This window comes from Manis javanica, chromosome 13 (assembly GCF_040802235.1).
Source record: "Manis javanica isolate MJ-LG chromosome 13, MJ_LKY, whole genome shotgun sequence".
Classification (NCBI taxonomy): Eukaryota; Metazoa; Chordata; class Mammalia; order Pholidota; family Manidae; genus Manis; species Manis javanica.
Genome location: NC_133168.1, coordinates 95169647 through 95191693, shown reverse-complemented (window position 1 = coordinate 95191693; position 22047 = coordinate 95169647). Strand labels below are relative to the sequence as shown.

The 22047-nt window shown below is 48.6% G+C and overlaps 1 protein-coding gene across 4 annotated transcripts in view; it reads left to right on the top strand.

Annotated features, from left to right (window-relative positions):
• The window catches only part of INSR (insulin receptor), a 104030-nt gene that overhangs the window by 75460 nt on the left and 6523 nt on the right, over positions 1–22047 (top strand). The window contains exons 10-21 of one of the 4 annotated variants that reach the window (XM_073220416.1): positions 1104–1305; positions 2879–2914; positions 6737–6969; positions 7906–8045; positions 12640–12799; positions 16034–16133; positions 17268–17335; positions 17617–17861; positions 18691–18801; positions 18899–19058; positions 20394–20523; positions 20901–21035. In XM_073220416.1, coding sequence (XP_073076517.1) covers positions 1104–1305; positions 2879–2914; positions 6737–6969; positions 7906–8045; positions 12640–12799; positions 16034–16133; positions 17268–17335; positions 17617–17861; positions 18691–18801; positions 18899–19058; positions 20394–20523; positions 20901–21035 — 1720 coding nt within the window. Of the gene's footprint in view, positions 1–1103; positions 1306–2878; positions 2915–6736; positions 6970–7905; positions 8046–12639; positions 12800–16030; positions 16134–17267; positions 17336–17616; positions 17862–18690; positions 18802–18898; positions 19059–20393; positions 20524–20900; positions 21036–22047 lie in introns of all 4 variants that reach the window. The other 3 variants (XM_037018390.2, XM_073220417.1, XM_037018391.2) reach the window with 3 other exon arrangements.

The following is a 22047-nucleotide window of genomic DNA, read 5'->3' as shown; positions in this document are numbered from 1 at the left end:
CTTTGTGTTTTTAAGGCTGTTCCTTTGAGAAGCTTTTTTTTTTAAATTCCTTTTGCTGTGCCTATTTGAAAACTTTCTCTGATCTCCTGCCCTGTCTTTAGCCCAGGGTTTCTCTGTCTACCTCGGTGTGGTTGACATAGGGGCTGGAGTACTCTTTGTGGTGGGGGTGGTCCTGTGCTTTGTAGGGTGTGACCCCATTCCTGGCCACCACCAGGTAGATAGATGCTGGTAGCCTCCTCTACCCCACAACAGTCCTGACAACCCAAATGCCTCCAGACCTTGCCCAATGTCCTGAGGCCTTCAGCAGTGCAGGATCCCAATGTCCTGGGGCCTGCGCAGTGCAGAATCCCCTTACGGGTGAGAACTGCTTCTCTGATCTGACTTCCAGATTCCTGAATGTGCCGTAGGTTCTTTCATTTCATTGTTCAGTAAAACCATTGTGTCTGTAAGTTGGAACCCCTAGAATTTCATGTGGAATTCTCTGCTCTCTGTCACTTTATATTCATGTATTTGGTTGATTCATTCATTCATTCATTTAGCTGTATTCGACCCCCTCAGTCCTTCTGATCCCACCTCCTCTGAGCGCCTTCTAGCTACGTCCGGTCCTTACTGTCTTTTGATATGTACCAAGGAAATTCTTACCTTAGGGCGTCTGCGCTTGCTCCATGCTTTATACCAAGGTGTGTGGAAGGCTCATTCCTTTCCTTAACTGAGGGCTCAGTTTCTCTGAGACCACCTCCAGGAAAATAGCATCCCAAGTGCCCCATCTTTTCACCCTGCCATCTAACCTATGGCAGATGTGTTTGTCACTTCATTGGGTTCAGTGGCCCGCTAGCATGTAGATTCCACGAGGTTTCCTTACGGTCTCCAGCCCCATGGGGTCACGGTGTCTGACGGTTTTGGGGACACACTGACCTGCCCCATCTCAGTTGACACAGACAGGACCTCTCCCGAGAGGTTTTATTTTTCTCAGCAGAACTTGAACGCAGACCCTGGCCCCGAGCTCTGTCCCGTGCCCCCAGCTCTTCTGCACAGGCCCCCTTAGCTCTACGTGCGTATGTGGGGTGGGGGCGATTTGAACCACCTGCTCTGCCCATCTCTAGGGTTGAAGCTGCCCTCCCGGACCTGGTCCCCACCGTTTGAGTCTGAGGGGTCCCAGAAGCACAATCAGAGTGACTACGAAGAGGCTGCCGGGGAATGTTGCTCCTGCCCGAAGACGGACTCCCAGATCCTCAAGGAGCTGGAGGAATCCTCGTTCAGGAAGACCTTTGAGGATTACCTGCACAATGTGGTTTTTGTCCCCAGGTGAGCAGTTTTCATTGGCTTGCTGTTGGGGTTGTTACCTAGGGAACAAGATGAAGTGGGCACCAGAGGGCTGGTGGCTGGATGGAGAGATACTGCGATTTCAGCAGGAACCTTCCCAGGAAGAAACACAGAATCACCCCAGAAGGAGGGAATGTTTAAATAATTTCACCTTTGCTTTCCTACATCTCCCAAACTCTTTGTCCCATCCACTGGATTCCATCTGAGTTTTGAAACCAACTCCATTCAATTTGCCAGCAAATCCTGAGCAATGCCTGCCCAGCCCCATGCTTGATTTACCACTGAGCATCCAGATCAGTACAGTCTCTCTTTTTTTAAAATCTGTGTAACTTTCTCATCCTTCTGGAACTTTCCACAGCATCTTCAAAACCTGGAGGCTTCTCTTGTTTAAATACGTTGAGTTTCCTCTAGTGAGTGAGGGGATTGGCTGGTGGGCATCTGATCTACCGGGAAGGTTTGTGGTAAAAATGATCCTGTGTCTTCCCTCTTTATCTTTCTTGCAAAGCAAGAACACATAGCTAAAGGGCAAGCTTTTGTGGGTCGTAGGTTATTATAACCTCTCTCCATGCCTCCTCAGTTTACTTATCTGTAAAATGGAGGTAATAATGGTTCCCATCTTTTAGGATTATAACAGCACAGGAGTCATCCAGGGCCTCTCAACCTGGACCCTACCAACATTTGGAGCTAGATCCCTCTTTGTGCTGTGGGGGTCACCCTGTACATTGGAGGGTTTGCCCATCATCTCTGGCTTCTGCCCACTCGATGCCAGGGGCACTGTCTGCATCATTTTAGCTTGTGCATGTTTATGGTCACCCGCTGAAGCAGGAGCTCTCCCCCTTCCACGGGTCCAAAGCCCGCATTTTGGAGCTGGCGAGGCTACTCTCTGGTTTGCACAGCCTGTGTGTGTGTGTGTGTGTGTGTGTGTGTGTGTGTGTGGTGTGGGCTTTGAGTCATCTCCCTTAAAAAACTCAGCAGACGGCTACCCAGAAACGTCTGATGCAATTGGCCATTTCCAGAGGGGATCAAAATCCTAAGAGGTTGACATTGAAATAAAACAAGATTCTGAGATGGGTCTCTTCAAACACCCACCGTTGCTCCCCATCCGAGCTGACCTTTCCCAGGAATCATCAATATGTAAATTCTCTTTTCTTCTTTTTTTTTCTCTTTCTTTCTGGCCTTTGCCCCCCTCCCCTGAGTCCCAAAGAGCATTCAGTGGTACAGCCCAGGCGTTGAGGTAGTTACTCGTTTACCTGTTAAAAGCAAAAAAAGCGCTGTTGGACTCCGGGAAACACCTGAGTCAGGTGTGATGTTTAAATGTGGTCAAGTTCACATCGAAGGACCAGGTCCCTGGCGAATGTGTTCCCTGATTTTACCCCCCGCTTGCTGTGTTCTCCACACCTGCTGGAGAAGGTGTGGTTCAGGTGATGGGAAAAAGTGGTCCATGGTCAAGGGCAGGCTGCCTTTGGACCAAGTGTGGCTTCCAGGCTGTCAGAAGCAAGTGGTCTGCCTGAAGAAGTGCCGTCTGTCCTCAAAGTGGCTGATTTTGTTTTCACAGAAAATCCTCTTCAGGCCCTGGTGCTGAGGACACTAGGTATGGCAATCTGTGGGACTTCTGTGTGGCCCCTGGCGGTCCCTGTGGGCCAGGCGGGTCAGGGAGCATGTCCTGTGCCTTCAAGACTCCAGGGGCTTTCCGTGGCTTGTTGCATGTCCTGGGCTTCTGTGCGGGTACTGGAGGCTTCACAGATTCACACGTTAAATGCCTTCATCCTGAAATGGGATCTGGGCGTGAATGTGGGGAAAAATCATAACTAACACAGTCTAATTAAAAATGGAATCAAGATTGTACTTGCCAGGCACCTGCTAGATGCCACACATTTCCCTCCATGCAACATCTAGCGTGTGTGCGGAGCCGAGCCCAACACCCAGAGTTTTAGCCACATGGAGCGAGCAGGTGGGGTGGGGGGACTGGAAGCAGAACATTTTTATTTGGGTGTCAAGCATGGGACAGCAGGTGTGAACAAAAGTGTACCACCGCGTCCCTGAGTTCCACTGAGGACCATTGGGCTTCCCTTTAAGAATAAAAAGGGGGTTTGTCCATTTTACCTTTTTATTCGGCCAGGACAGACAGAGGCACTATGGGGAAAGGCCAGTCCAGGGGCTCCTGGGAGGAGAAGGAGGCAAGACTGGAAAGGCAGGTCAGGCTTCTGTGGGGGAGGTTTTTTTTTCTCAATTAATTTCTTTTTATTGAGGTATAATCAACATGAAACAGTATATTCGTTTCAGGAGTACCATGAAATGATTCGATAGCTGTGTATGTTGCAAAATGATTGCCACCGTCTAATGAACATCTGGGCACCACATAGCAATTTCTTTTTCTTGTGATGGGAACTTTGGGGATCTAGTCTCTTAGCGACTTTCAAATGTGCAGTGTTATTAACTAGACCACCGTGCTGTACATGACATTACCCGTTGCGCCCATGCAGGGGACTTGACTGTCTGCTGTGTATTTTCAGGCATATGTGCGGCCCCGATCTGACCTCTAGTGGCCGTTTGGAATATTGTAGAAAAAAAAGGCTTAGAAATTTGAGGGCTTGGTCCAGACCAGGGCTGCTCAGCGTCAGAGGTGTTGACATGCGGGGCCAGACGTTGCCCTGTGCACCGCGGCGTGGCGAGCAGCACCTCTGGGCTCCACCCACACGATGTCCCTCAAGTAGTGACAAACAAAAATATCTCCAGACATGCCGTACGTCCCCCTCACCCCCCCCAGTAGCAGGGCAGGGGGCAGAGTCTCCAGCCCTGGCTGAGAACCACTCATCTAGTGTGAGACTGTTTATAGGAGTGGGAAAGTCAGTGGGTGGTTGGCCCTGAGGGTCTTTATGGACCACTCTGCGGCCTGCTTGGATAGAATCCTGGGGTACAGTAGCCCCCCTCCCCTTGTTCACGGAGGATCTGTTTTAAGACCCCCAGTGGGATGTCTGAAACCACAGATAATAACCAAGCCCTCTGCATTTTATATATTTTCCTAGCCACACAACCCTATGATAAAGTTTAATTTCTAAATCAGGCACAAAGACATAACATTAAGGAAATAAAACAGTTATAACAATACGCTGTAATAAAAGTGATGTGGACGTGGTCTCTCTTTTGCCCTCAAAATATCTTACGGTGCTGGACTCACATTCCTTTTCGTGAGGCTGTGAGATGGCAGACAGGCCCGCGTGGTGCGATGGCGCTATGGGCGTGACTAGGTGTTGTGACCTAGCGTCAGGCTGCTGCTGACACTCCCACGATTTGTCAGGATCATGCGCTTCCAGACCGTTTTGGGGGCTGCCTGTTTTGGTCAGCAACGTTTTATGGACATGTAGCCCCTCCTGTTTGTTTACTTTTTGTTTATGGCTGCTTTGAAGCTACAGTGGCCTCCCAAAAGCCATTAAATGTTAAGTAGTTGTGACAAAGGCCACATGTCCCTAAAAAACCAAAGTGTTTACTCTCTAGCTCTCACGGACTCGTTCGCTGTTGCTTTTCCCAGTCTGTGCTTTGAAAACCCGAGAAAATCAACCATGAAACTCTTAGAATAGAGTCCGGGAAAGGAAGTGCAATACAAATACACAAAAAAAACCCGTAGATAACGCCGGCAACGGCGGGGAAAAGATCCCTTTGTAAGTGCCATAAAAGTTTAGTGACCCCATCAAGAATTACCTGTCAGGGGAAAAAAATGTAAAAATTTGCCGACCTAGAAAAGTTTTACAGATACACGTGAAAGACTGTTTCAAAATATTTGAAAGAAAACTCACTGGCAGACTGCAAACCGGGGTAAAACACATGATACAGTTGATAAAGGTTTAATAGCCTTGGTGACTGAATAGCTAATGGTGGGTAGGGATGAGGAGAAAACTAGAAATTCATGGGAAAATAGCAAAGGGATGGACAATTCCATAGGGAAGGAAACACAAGCACCCAATAAAGGAAGATTTCACACTCAGCCGTGCAAAGAGGTGCAAAGTAAAGCAGTAGCTCCATGCCTTCCTTTGGGTTTTAAATCTCCCAGGTTGAAAATCAGAAAAACAAACAAATGAACAAATCCTCCCCAAAAGTCCCTTTGACCCTCAGCATGGCTGAGGTTTTCTGGAGGTGCAGTTTAATGGGTTATGGGCGAGACCACACGTCACGAAGCTCCAGATAGCGCTTTAATCATATGCATTAAGGAGCAGAACCTAGCGGTGATTCTTCTAGGAATCTACTTTCAGCAACTGGTAAGACAGTCCAGCAATGCTCAAAGCAGAATTTATAACAGAAAAAAAAAATTGTGACTCCTCTTACCGGGTTAACAAGAAGCGAAGGATGGTCAGTAAATTACGGCTCATGCATTTAATAGAATATTTAGATTTCCAAGTGTTCTGCCATGAGCTTCTCCTACTTTTGTAATGAGGAGGGAAAAACCCTCATAAAGAAACAGGAAAAAAGTGTAAATTCTGTCCTACTGAAGACATGATGTTTCAAGGAACGTATTTGAAGAATGCTTCTGAGATCATAATTAATATAGTCATGATATACTAGAAAGTGGATTATAAAACTAGCTTGTTCCACACATCCCAGACACAATATTTCTAGAAAAGATTTTAGAAATACAGAAAAAAATGGCCCCCCAGGAAACAGCAGATAGTGATATGACAAGTAATTTAAGTTTTCTTTATACTTTTGAGGTGTTCATGAATTTTTAGGCTATCAACATTTCTTTCTCTTTTGAGGGGGTGGCATAAATGATGGACATTTATTTTCCCCTCTTTTATTGAGGTCTGTACAATCAGATGCACAAATCTTAGTGTACAGCTTGGCGAATTTTGACACACGTATATACTCACCAATTTTATTTCTTAACACATCTTTTTAAGGGGGAAAATGTGTGCCCACCGCACAGGTGGTGTTTTGAGTTAGCTTCACCAACCTGACTGATAAGGTTGGTTTTTTTTCCACCAAGAATCGACATTCAATCATTCAAGTTAAACAGACAGGCGTCCTGAACGGTCCTAAGAATTAGAAGATGTGTTTCTCCTGATGATGTTGGTCTGTAGCTCGACTCTACCACGCTTTTGGCATTTTATTTTTAACACTGACCCTGGGTGTTAATCTGACCCTGGCTATTAATCTGCAAAATGAAAACCTGAAATCCAGCAAGCATGTCCAGGGCCATGTCTGTGTGCCTCCTACAGATAGTCCCGGAGCCCTGAAACTGACTGTGCTCCCAGGGGCGTCTGGAAGCTTCTCTGGGTTGTAATTCTGGCAATTTGCATTTTAATCCGTGTGCCCTCTTGCACCCCTCACAGTCTTTCATTCTAAGCTTTTGATTCTCCAGCGTCATATTTTCTTTTAAGATGGTGATTGCATGACCTTGTGTGCCCTGCTGTTGTGACAGGCCATCTCGGAAACGCAGGGCCCTTGGAGACGTCGGGAATGTGACAACAGTCGTGCCCACGGCCCCGGAGGAGCACAGGCCCTTTGAGAAAGTGGTGAACAAGGAGTCGCTGGTCATCTCTGGGCTGCACCATTTCACAGGCTACCGCATCGAGCTGCAGGCTTGCAACCAGGACTCCCCCGGGGAGAGGTGCAGCGTGGCCGCCTACGTGAGCGCCAGGACCATGCCTGAAGGTGGGTTGTCCCACCACGGGGCTGGGAGACCCAGGCGACCAGGAGACGGTCTCCGCCCTCGGGGCAGCAAAGATGTGTCCTTTAGCTTACTTGTCTGTATCATTTTGAACTTTTCCCAGCTCTGCTGAGATACCATTAACATGTAACCACGTTGTGAAAGTTTCCGATGCACCTCATGTTGATTTGATGCGTTGATGTCTTGCCGTGCGATTTCCACCCTAGTGTTAGCAAACACCTGTCCCGTCTCAAAGTCAGCATTTTTTTGTGTGGTGAGAACACCTAAGATTAACTCTCAGCAACGTTCAGGCATGTGATACAGCATTGTGAGGTACAGTCACCACACTGTGCGTTGGATTCCCCAGAACGAATTCACCTTGTATGTGGGTGTTGGTACCCTTTGACCACCATCTATACTGTTGCCCCTCTCCCCCTACAACCAGCATCCACTCCTCTGCTCTCTGCGTCTGTGGGTTCAGCTTTTTTTAGATTCCACCTGTAAGTGAGATCATACGGCGTTTGTCTTCCTCCGCCTGACTTCAGTTAGTGTAATGCCCTCGGGGTCCACCCGTATTTGCCTTAATAGTTTTTCATTACACGAGTCATACACAGCCACTATATAAACTTTAGAAAATACAAGCCATGAGGAAAGTCAAGTAAAAGTAAGAACGTCGTACTTGTTAGTGTTATTAGTCAGGGTTCTCCAGAGAAATGGGACCAACAGGATGTGACATAGGTAGGTAGGTAGATACACACAAATACATAGACGATCCCACAGGTGTTTATATGCCACAAGTTTTATAGGTCCTTCTCTGATGAGGGAAATGAAACCCAGGGAAGGTCAGGCAACCAGCTTGAAGTGTCTTAGCTGCTTGGTGGCGGAGGTGGGATTTGGTCCAGGGGTCCCATCCCTGCCTCTAACCACTGCTCCTTTTACAGCCAAGGCAGATGACATTGTTGGCCCCGTGACCCACGAAATTTTTGAGAACAACGTGGTTCACTTGATGTGGCAGGAGCCGAAGGAGCCCAATGGTCTGATCGTGCTATACGAAGTGAGTTACCGACGATACGGCGATGAGGTAAGGTCCTTGAAGGCTTGGGCGTGAGCCTTTGAGACTGTCTTTGGTCCCTCCTTCCTCTTCTTAACTTCTGGTCCTGATGCTTCGTTCCTCAGATCCTTCGCCCTTAGGGCTCAAAGCCTTTGATATACAGTATTCCAGGGAGAAGGTTGGGTCAGAAATGCCAACCTAGAAGCCTATGTTTTTTTCCCAGTTTCCCACATGGCTTTGGAGCTCTGCCCTGTAAGCAGAAGCTTGGCTGCCTGCATTTGAGTCCCTCCTGACATGACATTTCACTTTTGAAAGGGTTATCTGAGTCTGGGAATAAATCCCTGAAGACCTTAATAAGTACCTTTTGTGTTGGGGGCTTTCCCACTACTGGAAACCCAAGGTGATGGGTGAATGCAGAGGCGCCCAAGATACGGAATCTAAGAAGAATAAAAAAGTAGCTCAGCTGTCCCAAGGACTCACTCTGTGTCCCAAGCATGCTCCGCAAGGTTACACACAGTATCTCATTTGTCATATTTGATCACATCTAAGACATGATAAGAGGCCCCATTATTTTTATGGACTACTGAAAAAGCAAAGACACTGCCAGTTCTAATTGTAAGATGGCTTGTGAGATGTATTCCGATTTCAGAAATGTCCAAACGCGAAAAACAATGTGCCTCTCAGGACCAACGAAATGCAATAAATCCTCAGACTACTCCGGTGAGATTGCTCCTGAGGCATCCAGAATTGAAGTCGTGTCCAAGGTCCTTAAGGAAAAAGTCAGGATTCAAATCCAAGACTATCTGATGTTCTCATCCAGGGGTCGGCACCTTTTTTTTCTGTAAAGAACCAGGTAGTGAACACGTTGGCTTTGCAGCCAGCCAGCCTCTGTTGCAAACACTTAACTGTGGTCGTAGCTCAAAAGAGGAACGAGAAAGCAGTGGGTGTGGTTGTGTGCCAATAGAATGTTTCTTACGAAAATAGGCAGCAGGCTGGAAAACCCAGGGGCTCTAGTTGGCCAGCTTCTGCTCTAAGCCATGCCTGTAACCATTGTGGGAAGGACTCCATCCCCAAAGGAGACACTTGAACCTGATTGCGGATAATTCTCCCCTTTACCGGGTGACTTCCGGCGGGTAAGTCACATCACCTCGCTCAGTTTGTACCCTGCCTTTGACTGAGCCCTTGTCCTGTTGCAGGCACCTGGCTGAGTCCTTTACAATGGTCCACCCAGCACACCGAAACCCGGACTGCTGGGCTCAGGAGAAGAAGTCATTTCCTGCAAATGGCCAGAGAGTCAATATGCTCATCTTTGAGAGCCATACAAGCAGAAAGGAGGGCTAAAAAAAGAAAATAACGATTTTATTGAGATACATTCACATACCACAAAATAACGCCCATTTAAAATGTACGATTCAGTGGTTTTGGTACATTCACAGGGAGGTGTGACCATCTCCACAATTTCAGAATGCTTTTATCACCCCAAAAAGAAACCCCGTTCCCCCCTCCCCCCACCATCCCCTTCCTCCTGCAGTCTTCCTGCCTCCCCTCCCCCAGCTCCTGGCAGTGGCTCATCTGCTTTCCGTCTTTGTGGATTTACATGTTCTGGAAGTTTCCAGTAAAGGAGTCGTGCAATATGCAGCCTTTGGTTATTGGCTTCTGTCCTTGGCGTTATGGTTTCAAGCATGAGGACCTCATTCCTTTTTTATGACTGAATAATATTCCACCATACGGATGGACCACATGTTTATCCATCCATCTTTCGGTGCACTTTTGGGTGGCTTCCACCTTTTGGCTATTACGAATAATGCAGCTGTGAACGCTGGTGTATGGGCTTTGATATGGATGTACGTTCTTAGTTCTCTGGGGCACATACGTAGGGGTGGAATTCCTGGATCGTGTCTTACTCTGCATTTCACTGGTTGAGGAAATGCTGAACTCTTTCCCAAAGCAGCTGCACTATTTTGCATTTCCACTGGCAGCCTGTGGAGGTCCCCATCTCCCCACACTTGCTCTGGCTCATCTTTCTGATGGGAACCGTGGTGGTGGGTGTGAAGTGGCATCTCACTGGGGTCTTGATTTGCATTTTGGTGATGGCTCATTGGGGCCTGAATCCCGTGTGCGTTCCCGTTCCCAAACCCACGGGACTCTTCGGCCTCAGGCAGTTAGGGTTGGCCCTGGAACTAGGGTAGGGCGAGGGCAGGAGCCATTCAAGGGGGGAGATCCGGGTTCCAAAGGAAGTTTGGGGTGTCGTTGGTAGCAGGAGAAATGGGTTCTGTGCAGGGAGCAGCATGTGTTTCCCACTGTAAGATGCTCCTTGATTTTATGCCTGCTGCCCCCACTGAACTCATCCCCATTTGCCTGGAATTTTCCAGGTTTGATCACTGAAGTTCCTGCAACCTAGGAACCCCATGGTCCTGGGTAACCTGGGACAGTTGGTCACCCTACTTGCTGTGGATCAGACCCTCAGTTCTCTCACCTGCCTTCAGCTGGGCTCCCATTCCTGGAACCCAAGGGTCACCGGTAGGAATCCCCCCACCTCCACAAATCCCCACCACAGCCTTTTCCCCCTGCGCCCAACCCGGTGTCAGACAGACCAGCCCCTATTTGTCTTTTAGGAGAATAGAGAGATGGAGGGAAAATTAGGAGAGAGTGAGAGGTTATAGTCATCTTTTAAAAAACCTCTTCATAGGCAAGACTGATGGATTATCTCCACCACCTTTATTACTTCACATCGCTTTGATAAAGTAAAAAAAAAATGTGTAAACTTTTTATTTTTTATACCATTTACACTGTTGGGTATATTTTCTTCAGGACAGATTTAAGGACTCTTTTCTTCCCATGGTACAGCTTTGGATTTGATTTCATTTGATTTCTTTTACCATTCTTAAAAGAGTGTGGATCTACGTAAATCTCTGATAAAAGACAGGGAAAAAAAAGTAAAGCATACACGCCCCAGGGATCAACACGGAAATAGAGACAAACGCGTACGCTTATTAGCTTGTGAGGCCCACAGGGAAATAAGACCGTGAAACCTGCAAGCATGGGTCCAAAGTTTGAAAACTTTCCCACACACCTCTGAGCTAATAGCGCATGCAGAGAACTGGACTGGAAAATCTGGGTGGGGAGAGAAAGAGGTGGTAAGAACTCTGGGGCTTATCATGTGACAATAACAGCAAGAAAACAAATCGGGCTGGTGGCAAGGGTGGGGATCTCCAGTCCAAAGTTTCTTCCAAGTTGGGTGAGTCACCAAATAGGAGACAAATAAGCAAGTATAGAAACCAAAGGTAAGCTGCTACCCAGGTCAGAGGGGAAACGCGTCCTTCTGTGGTGGCCATGCTTCCTGGACATCTTGGGCGGTGGGGACCAGGCAGGGAGTGTGACAGAAGGTTCCGGACCCTGATGGATCTCTCCCCATAGACACCAAAGAGCGAAAGCAGGAAACCTGATCAACACTGAAGAAGCCAATTACATACAAGTTTGTGCCCACAAGAAAGAAAAAGCTCAAAACCACAAGAGATACGGAAGCAAAAGATAAGGGCACATGAAAATTAAAAATGGATGCTCTTTCTAGGGCCGGGGTGGTGCCCCGGGGTCAGGGTCTCCCAGCGGGGAGGGGAAGGGGTAAGGGACCAATGATTCTAATGCAAAGTTCAAGGCAAGAGAAATGCGAAAGTGATGCATGCACCTAGAGGTGCTTTTGGCTTTTAAACTAGCAAATGAGAGAGAGAAAAAAATAAAAAGACCTCCCACCAAAGGCTAGAGAGTATTCTATAAAACTCGATCAAAATTTGATTTGAAATTCGACTTTGGCGATGGGGTCGCTTCTTTGCTGTCCTTCTTGGACTTTCTGGAGGCTTGATGAGAATGTCCCCCAGGGGTTTCAAGAAATTTTGGGTCCAAATGGTCCAGAGTTCAAGGGCTGGCCCTGCCACTCAAAAGCAGTAAGATCTCCAGCAAACCATTTTGTGTCCTCAATCGGGTCAGCAAACTGCTTTTGTACGCATTTTTGTAGAACCTGAGAGCTAAGAATTGCTTTCACGTCTTAAAGTGGCTGGAAAGAAAAAACATATCAAAAGAAGAGGCACATGTACATTTATGTGAAGTTCAGCTTTCAGCGTCCACAGCGTCTCACGGACACACAGTCACACCTGTCATTGGCTCGTGTTCCGGATTCAGAGCTGTCTCTGGCTGCTTTCGTGTTAAAATGGTAGAGTTGAGCCTGCGACAGTGACTGTTCAGGCCCTCGAAGCTGAGAATATTTACTTTCTGGTCCTTCACAGCAAAAGTTTGCCAATCTCTGCCCTTAGCTTCCGTGCCCTTGCCCAATATGTGGTCAAGTTCCTGATCAGGTTGTCGTAAGAATGAAATGGGATAACGCAGGTTGAACACTCAGCGTGTGGTTTGGAAAGAGTTGGCTGTAATCTGTCATGATCTCATCTGTGTCTGGCTCCTTATCCATAGAGCTAAGGTTCTAAAATTCCGTGAGTCTCCAAGCCGCTTGCGTGCTGCGCTCTGGCTGTGCCTTACTTCCTGAGCCATCCCGTCTGTGACAGTCCTGGTCGGGGGTGATGCTCCCAGATGTACAGCCTCCCCACCTCCCCTGTCTCACCCCCTTGTCTTCCAGGAGCTGCACCTCTGCGTGTCCCGGAGGCATTTCGCTCTGGAGCGGGGCTGCAGGCTGCGAGGGCTGCCCCCAGGGAATTACAGCGTGCGCGTCCGGGCCACCTCCCTGGCGGGCAACGGCTCCTGGACGGAAGCCACCTATTTCTATGTGACCGACTATTGTAAGTCTGCACGGCAGCTTTGACTGTTGGGTCTGTGTGTGGCGCTGGGCACGGCAGAACATTTCATAGGATGGTTAGGGTAGTGTGGTGGCTCCCTGCTGGACTTGGACTTGAGCCCTGGGTTGTTTGGCTGCTGCTGTGTGACCAGGGTGTTGTGCTTGCCTTTTCTGAGCCTGTACGTCTTCATCTGACCATGGGGAGAACAGTAGGACCACCTCTCGAGGTGAAGGGAGGTTTCAGCGACATTGTGAATGTCAAGTAGCTGGCACAGGGCATGTCTGATGCACATAATAGCTCCTGTTACTAGTGTCCCCATCTTTATTTTTAGATGGGCTGTGTTCCCCCCATGGGCGGGTGTTGGGACTTACCTACTCAGCCCTGGGTGTTTCCCTCAACGTGCAGGCCATAAGTCCTGCCACTGGACAAGCTGGGCACACTGTGGCCAGTAGGGTAGGGAGAGGTGGAGAAGGCTGAGCTGGTCATGGAGTGCTTCCTGGAGGTGGTGACCTCCTGGCTGACCTGGTAGAATGTACAAGTGGGGACAAAAGAAAATATTTAGTTCCACATGGGGTGGGAACTTAGACACTTGAACAAGTAAACAGAAATGACCTGGCGAGGAGACATTCTAGACCAGGAGGGGCAGGAGTTTGGGTGGAGGGGTAACATGGCTCTCTTCTGCTTGGTGGTATTTTCACATACTGGGCACTGTGGGAGTGTGAAAAGTGGGTCGTGATTCTTTTTGGGATGGATCTGCTCAGGGTCAGCACTGGGATGAACGTTCTGACCCCACTGGGTATACATACCCTACCACCATTCTGACACTACCCACCAGAGTGAGCACGGACCCCATAAGATCAAAAGCATGGACCTCAACCAGTCTGTCCTTACTGCAGACGCCAGTTGCAAGTTTTGCGGTTCGCCAGGCCACCTGTACTTTGACCACCTGGCAATACCCTTTCAGATTCAGTCATTTGCTGTATTAGCTCACAGAGCTCAGAAAAGTGCTGTATTATGATGATAATTATATTATAAAGGATATAGATCAGGACCACCCAAATGAAGACACGCATTGGAGAAGGGCAGGAGGGTACCCCTATGGAATCAGACATATCAACGTGTCCACCAGCCAGGAAGCTCCTCTGAGCCTCAGTATCCACGATGTTTACTGGGGCTTCATTACCTAGGCACAACTGAGCAAACCATTGCTCGTGGTTTTCTGGTGACCAGCCTCCATGCAGGGTCAGCTTGTCCCTTAGGTGTGTTCCAGGGGTGCCCATCGATAACAGAATAAAACTCTTAAGGAAAAATAGCTCAGTGGGAAAAATCTCTGCAACATCGTCGACAAAGAGCTGATATCCTTAAAACGAAATGAACAGAGAGTGTATATGAGAGTAAAGAGGTATGTCCGAACACAAGAATAAGTAAAGAACATAAACGGCCAATTTAAAGAGGAATGTAAAAGAAAACATAAGAAAAAAGGTCCACCCCTCAAACCCACACTGAAAAAAAAAAAAGCAAATTAAAACAACATGCAATTTGTAACATATCAAATTGGCAAGGGTTTTTTGTTTGTTTCTGCTTTTTATTGACAGCACTTCACTGTCTTCCAAAAGCACAGACATTGTTTTTCGTGGTCGGAGAGTGCTAAAACAGTCATTTAGTCATACATATCAAAACCTCTATAAAGGCTCTTAGTGCGTGAGCCTGCAGTTCCGGTTCTAGAAATTTATCCTAAGGAAATGGTCAGAGATGTCCAAGAAAGATACATGTTCAGGGAGATCCAGCCCAGCCTTACGAACAATTGCAGAAAGACTGGAGAATTCAAGTTTAACACATTAGATCACTTAAAAAAAAAATCTTTATTATATAACAGGGAGGCAGGCAAGACACCCAAGGTGCAAAATCTAAAGAGGCCCTCACTCAGGGACTGACCCTTGTCCTTGTGTAACTCAGAGTAAGTGTCACAATTCTTGAGCAAGAAGAAATTCTCAAACTGTACATCCGGGAAGCCTCCCTTATTAGTTCTGCTGGCCACTGGGCTCTGAGGAGAGAGCTGGGTCGGGGGGTCTGGGAAGCAGAGACTGGGGCGGCGTGCTGTGTGGCTGTTCGCATCTGCCCTGACCCAGGCTGAGTCCTGACCACTCCCAGCTCCAAGGGAAGAAGGGAAGAAGGGGTGGACCTTCTTTACATAGTAAACAGCCACATGGGACCCAGTGGTTTCCATTTCTCATGTTCTGTTCAGTCATTAAATATTGACAGAGACTTTCTGTGTGCCAGGAGCCCCAGGACTGGAATAAGGCGCTTTGCTGTTAATTCAGGGAGGTGCAGGAAGACGGGCCCCCAGGGCAGAGCTGGCCCCCAAAGGCAGCGTGCGGCGGTGGTCAAAAACTCACTCGGACTGCTGGGCTGGGTGGATCCGCTCTGGGAATCAGGCAGACCCCTCACCCCTCTGAGCCTGTTTCCCCCTCCATTAACTGGTGTTAACCATTGTACCCCCCGTCTTGGATTAGGTGATGGTTAAATAAGACTAGTCACACCAAGCCCTTCATACAGTGCCCATCATTTTACTGAGTATCCAGGAAACTGCTATTTATATTAAAAATCTAAAGAACCAGCTTTCTTCCCTGATTTCTTAAAAGCCATTTTTATCCTTGGCTTGGAAGAGTCTGAATTCACGGGTGTGTTTGTCATTTGCAGACAGCTCAGTCTTGCATGTGAATTTTGAAAATAAGAGGCTATGTAACATTTCTTTAGTGCATTTAAAAAGGGTGCTTTGGGGAGGAGAACCCCCTCACACACACGCACAGGGCACCTCCTGGTGAGTTTTTCATCTGCCAGAGGTTCTGTGGGATTGATTGGCTGTTTCATTTGCAAGGCCCCATGCAAACTGGAAATGCCGGGCTCCTTGTTTAAAAATTAAGACTCTCAAGCATTCAACTGGGAACAAGGCCCTTCTGAGCGTGGGGCCCTAGCTGACGGTCTGGGCTGCCTGCTCTGGGAAAGGGAGGCGGCTGGTCGTGGGCAGTGGTCTGGGGGGCCAGGGGTGTGCTTCCAGAATACAGACCTCTGAGCCTGACCCTGAGCCCCACGGAACATTTCAGGCCTGCTGGAGACGAGCAGAGATCCGGGAACAACGAGTGTGTGTGGCCCATGGCTATAGATAGACGTAGATGTGATTCGGAATGTGAACACATTCTGATGGGAAACCTTTATTTTCTTATTTTATTTCAGTAGATGTCCCATCCAACATTGCAAAAATCATCATCGGTCCTCTCATCTTTGTGTTCCTCTTCAGTGTTGTGATCGGAAGCATTTATCTGTTCCTGAGGAAGAGGTGAGTGGGGTATGTCCCAGTAAATGGTTAACAGCCAGCTCTCCAGAAAAACAAGGTTGCCTAGATATAAAGAGAGTGCTGGCTAAGTTTATTATATATTTTGCTGATATAAAGGATGTGTGTGACATGCAATTTACAGATAATGATTGTAATACAATATAGGCTAGTTTTTATCATAAATTTCTCTAGCCTGTTGGTTCTTGCCAAAGGTTTTCATCGATTTTTCCCCCCCAAGATACAAAGGTGTCTTTTGTCAACCTGTGGTTGCGACTGATGAATCAGTGTAGTTCCGACGTGAATGTTTACTGATATTTTGTTTACAGTAAAGAGTAAGACAAAAGTGAAATAAGGCTTTGCGTGGTCATCAAGCGTAGGAGGGACTTCACTGAATCAGATAGTAATTCTTAACTGCGAGAAGAAGAACATCTCAGTTTGTTTTATGCCATTTGCAATGTCATAGCTGTGGAGACGATGCACGTTTAAGGTTGATCTGCATTACATACCTTCTTGCCTTCACTTTCCCAAGCCTGGACAGACAGCGGAACAATAAACCGACCCGTGTTGGTTTGTGACATCTGCCTGTTCTGAGGTGCAAATACTCCTACTTTGGCCGGTTTGAAGCTACACACACAAGGTCGCTGATCGTAGTGTCAGGAAGAAACATGCAGTCACCATTCCGTAGTGTTGGCGACATAGGATACCGCACTGTAAATACACGAGCTAATGTAAATAGCCCCAGAAGAGCTGATTATAGATACAGTAGGATCATAGACAGAGCTGTAATTAACAACGTGCATGCTGATTTCCTGAAAAGCGAACAGAGTCTTTTCTCACAAGCTGAAGGAGAAGGTTCTAGAACAGCAGTGGGTGAGTGGCTTTTAGGGGTTACACAGACAACCGTAAATTACAGATGACGGGGCAAGTGGTCCTGTGGGTGTGCTTAGGTGGCCATCTGATGGGCTTGTATTCAAAACATCAGGGTCCTGCAGCTGTGCCCCAGATGGTACCCCGGATCACGAGGATGCTGCCCATAAGGGTTGCCTTTTGTATTGGTGAGGCTTGTAGCCTCCTGCTGGTGCCCTGCCGAGTCCCCTGTGACTGTCAAGCTGGAATGCCTCCCTTTTCCTCTTCCAGGCAGCCAGATGGGCCACTGGGACCGCTGTATGCATCCTCAAACCCCGAGTACCTCAGTGCCAGTGATGGTGAGTACCACTCCCGGGGAGGTCCTGCACCCCGTGGGCACTTTGCAGAGAAGAGGCACGGGTGGGAAGGAGTGTGATTCAGCAGCGAGTTCTGGATCAGACAGAACCGGGGAGGGTGCAGCTGGCCTGGCCCATGCCTGTCCTGATGTTCTTGCCTCTGTGCCCAGAGCCTGGCTCACAAAAGTCACTCAATGAATGTTGGCAAAGGGGGTCAGGTGGCAGGCGGCGGGGAACCCCACAGGGGATCCGCCGAGGATGCTGTGTAGATAAGTGAGAGGTAGTGTTTCCCTGCTCTGTGTACGTGCCGGACGAGTGGGAGGTGCCCCGGGAGAAGATCACCCTCCTCCGGGAGCTGGGGCAGGGCTCCTTCGGCATGGTGTACGAGGGCAACGCCCGGGACATCGTCAAGGGCGAGGCGGAGACCCGCGTGGCCGTCAAGACCGTCAACGAGTCCGCCAGCCTGCGGGAGAGGATCGAGTTTCTCAACGAGGCCTCGGTCATGAAGGGCTTCACCTGCCACCACGTGGTGAGTCCCGCGTTGGCTGGGAAGCAGAGAGATGCACCCTTCAGGCTGCAGCCCTTGTTCCAGCGCCACCTCCTGCTGCACAGAGCAGGGGGCACTGGGTGGGGGCCCCATCCCGTCCCTGCCCCCCTCTGTATCCTCTCCAATCCCACTCGCTCCCGGCTCGCCTGAGCTGCTGCCCCATCACTTCCCAGGATTCTCTGTCCCCTCCCTCTTCCTCGTTCCTTGTCACCCTTGAACCCAGGGTAGTGCCCCTGTGCCCCCGCGAGTTAGGGACAGACTCTTTCTGTGGCGGTGGCCGGCTCTAAACCCAGTATGTTAATCAGGCAGCACTTTAGGGGACCTCCCTCGTCAGGAGGTGATGTTCTGGCAAGTCGGAGAAGCAGAGCGGAGTCAGGGGACTGGGGACTCAGGGGTGGGGAGCGTGTATTTGAGCCAAGACTCCAGGGTGGAGGGACTGAGCTGTGGGGACATGGGGAACAGAGGCTCGGCAGAGGGAACAGCTACAGCAAAGGCTTGGAGGCAGGAGCTTGCCTCTTATGCTCGGAGACCTCACGGAGGTGGCTGAGGGTTGCCTGGGACAAGGGTCGGTAGGACGTGCCCGGGAACGCGGCTGTATGTGGGAGGGTCTGTCTGCTGCCTGACCCCCCCAAGGTTGTGAGTCTTGGGTTCATCCTCCTTCCCCCACCTCCCCCGTTCCAGCAAGGTGGTGACCTTGGCATTTGAGCTACACTCCCCCCAGGGAGAAGGGCTGGCCACAACTGGGGAGACCTCAGGGAGTCCAATGCTTCCCACAGACCCTCACCCAAGACCCCCCATGCTTACCCTTCAGGTCCGCCTTCTGGGGGTGGTGTCCAAGGGCCAGCCGACACTGGTGGTGATGGAGCTGATGGCTCATGGGGATCTGAAGAGTTATCTCCGTTCCCTGCGGCCAGAGGCTGAGGTGAGCTGCCCCTTGGTCCCCAGCAGGGCTCCCCCACCCCCCCGCTCTGGCCCTCGGCCCCAGTGGTGCTGAACGCAACCCCACATTTCCACTTCAGAATAACCCCGGCCGCCCCCCTCCTACCCTGCAAGAGATGATTCAGATGGCGGCGGAGATTGCCGACGGCATGGCCTACCTGAACGCCAAGAAGTTTGTGCACCGGGACCTCGCCGCTCGGAACTGCATGGTTGCCCACGATTTCACCGTCAAAATCGGAGGTTGGTCTGGCCATCTGCTTCGAAATGTATGATGCAGGCCCAGTTTGATTTTGGAATCAGTTTCTAACGAGCAATTAAATCTCTCGCAGCAGTGTGAAGGGGCAGGATTTGGGGTGGGGGCCTGATCCTCAAACTGTAATTTAATTGCATTTCACTGACTCACTTCCTTAAATAATATTTGTGTACCTTGTATGCGCAAGCGCCCGTGGTAAGCGCTACAATGTGTGATAATGCGTAAGTCACCATAAGATTTTTCTACCCCTGCACAGCTTACAGTTTTTATTTGCACCATCTGGCGTGGTAGCCACTGGCCACGTGGGGTCAATTTTAATTTACATTTAAATTACCTTACATTTTTTTTACTGGTAAAATTACATTTATTTTTTACTAGTGAGATTAAAAATCCAGTCTTTCAGTTGCTGTGGCCACATTTGAGGTGATCAGTAGCCACCTTGAGCCTAGCAGCTGTCACATTGGACAGTGAGGAAATAGACCAGGTGCATCAGGACAGAAAGTTCTGGTGGACAGAGCTGTTCTGATGAACAATAAAATAGTTAACACATGTATAAACAAGATACCAGAGACCTGGCAGAGCACACTGAAGAAGGTAAAAGAGATCCCTGATAGGGAGGAAAGGCCCAATCCTTGGCAGGCAGGCAACATTTCAGTGAGGACTCTAGAAGTTGACCTGAATAACAGCATCCTGGGTTGGGGCTGACAGCATGTGCAAAGGCCCTGAGGTGGATGTGGTGACAATAAAGTGAGTGTATTTTAGAGCAGAGCAGTAGTAGATGTGAGGTTAGGGAGACAGGCAGGAACCAGACCTGGAATAGCCTTGCAAGGCATGGTATGTACCCAATGGGAAGCAGGAAGTCATGTAATACTATTTGTGATCCCCAAAGACCTTATCCTACATTAGCAAGGGAAGCAGGAAGTGATGGGATCCTATTTATAATCTCCAAAGACCTTATCCTCCGTCAATAATGGGAAGCAGGAAGTGCCTATTTATGTGGCTTCTTTTGGGTGATGGGCCATCAGAGTCAGGATGGAGGGGGTTCTGCAGCTGAGAGGTGGTGGTGGGCTGGGCAGAGGGGCAGGGCAGGACGACGGGGAGGAATAGATGGGTTAGAGAGGGATGTGGAGGGAGGGTGGGCAGGACTCGCTGTGGTCTTGGATATGGGTCGTGAGGAAAGGGAGGTGGTCAGAGGGGAATCCAACCGTGGGTTTTGAGCTGGGCAGCTGGGCCGTTGGGGCAGGTGAGCACACACCTGGGGCAGGTGAGTCCCTCTGGGCCACAGGCTGAAGGCGAAGAGCATGTGCTTTGTTCCTTGTCAGACTTTGGCATGACCAGGGACATCTACGAAACGGATTACTACCGGAAAGGGGGCAAGGGTCTGCTCCCCGTGCGGTGGATGGCCCCAGAGTCCCTGAAGGATGGGGTCTTTACCACTTCTTCTGACATGTGGTGAGTTGTGCGCGGGTCGGATCAGCAGACAGAATACAAGGCTTGCATTCCAGGATGCTCCACTGGTGTGACTGGCAAGAGGGGCAGTTAAAACTGCCTTCCTCGGGGCCTCTCCATCAAGAAAATGAAGGGAACCTCACGTCTGAGGACCTTTGCATGGCTGCTTACATTCTGATGGAGACTAACATAAGCATTTCTGAATGCGGCATGAATTATTTAATTAACTGGCCAACCAGATTCTAGTAAGCCAAGAAGGTGTGTATGTGTGTGTGTGTGTGTGTGTGTGTGTGTGTGTGTGTGTGTATGCGTATGCGTGCGTGTGCACGTGCATCCATGTTAATGGCTTCTTTGTTACTATACCCAACTATTGTTGGCAGGTCCTTCGGCGTGGTCCTTTGGGAAATCACCAGCTTGGCAGAACAGCCTTACCAAGGCTTGTCTAATGAACAGGTGTTGAAATTTGTCATGGATGGAGGGTATCTGGATCAACCTGACAATTGTCCAGAGAGAGTGTAAGTGTATAAGGGGGCACAGTATATGGGGTGTTCATTCAAAAGACATTGCCTTGCACACTTGTGTTTGCATGTCATATGTCTACATGCATTTGGGTTTGCACTTTGCCTGTGTGCATGCATGCTTGGTTTGCACATTGTATCTTTGCATGCACAGCTGTGTTTACATGTCATATGCCTACATGCACACTTGTTTGCAAATTGTATCTTTGCATGCACACCTGTGTTTGCACGTCCTATGCCTACACGCATGCTTGGGTATGCATATCATATTTTTACCTGGATGCCTTCTTGCCTGTCATGTCTTTGGAAGGTTGTACAAGACACCCCACAGCAGTTGTTACCATGCAAGAAGGAAACGGGGGAGCAAGGCTGGGACACTTGTTTAACTGTCTATTCTTCATACACTTCACGTTGCCTCAGGGGAACTATCCCAATACGGGATGTCAATTATGTATCAATAAAACAGGAAAAAAAATCTCTAAGTTTAAACATTAAAAAAGAATTTTTTTTGGTCAGGCATATGTGTTCTACACCCCCAAAGTTTAGTTTTAGATTTTTGTGATAGGGCCAAACAGACAACACTCATGCAGGACATTAAACTCTTGCAAAATTGTCCAATTTCACTAATAATCCAATAAATATAAAGGAAAGGGAAGTGCTCTTCCTAAATTAGCAAAAGGCAGGAAGGAAGAAGAATTCTAATACTCAGTGTCAGCAATGGTGCAGCTAAATGGCATTCTTCTCCCCCTTATAATAGCTACTCAGAGCAATGTTATTCAGTCTCAAATTGAGATCTCGCTTTCCAGCAATATGAAAACTGCCAAGTAAGCTGATAAATTAATAGGAGGTAGCAACTGAAATTTCAAATGATGCTTATAAAAATGTTTTGTGACTCAATGGATGAGCCTATGTTACAATAGTCAGTGGAAAAAGCATGTACATATGACCTTTGAACAACAATGTTGTTACATTAGCCCACCTACATGTGGGCTTTTTTCAATAAATACAG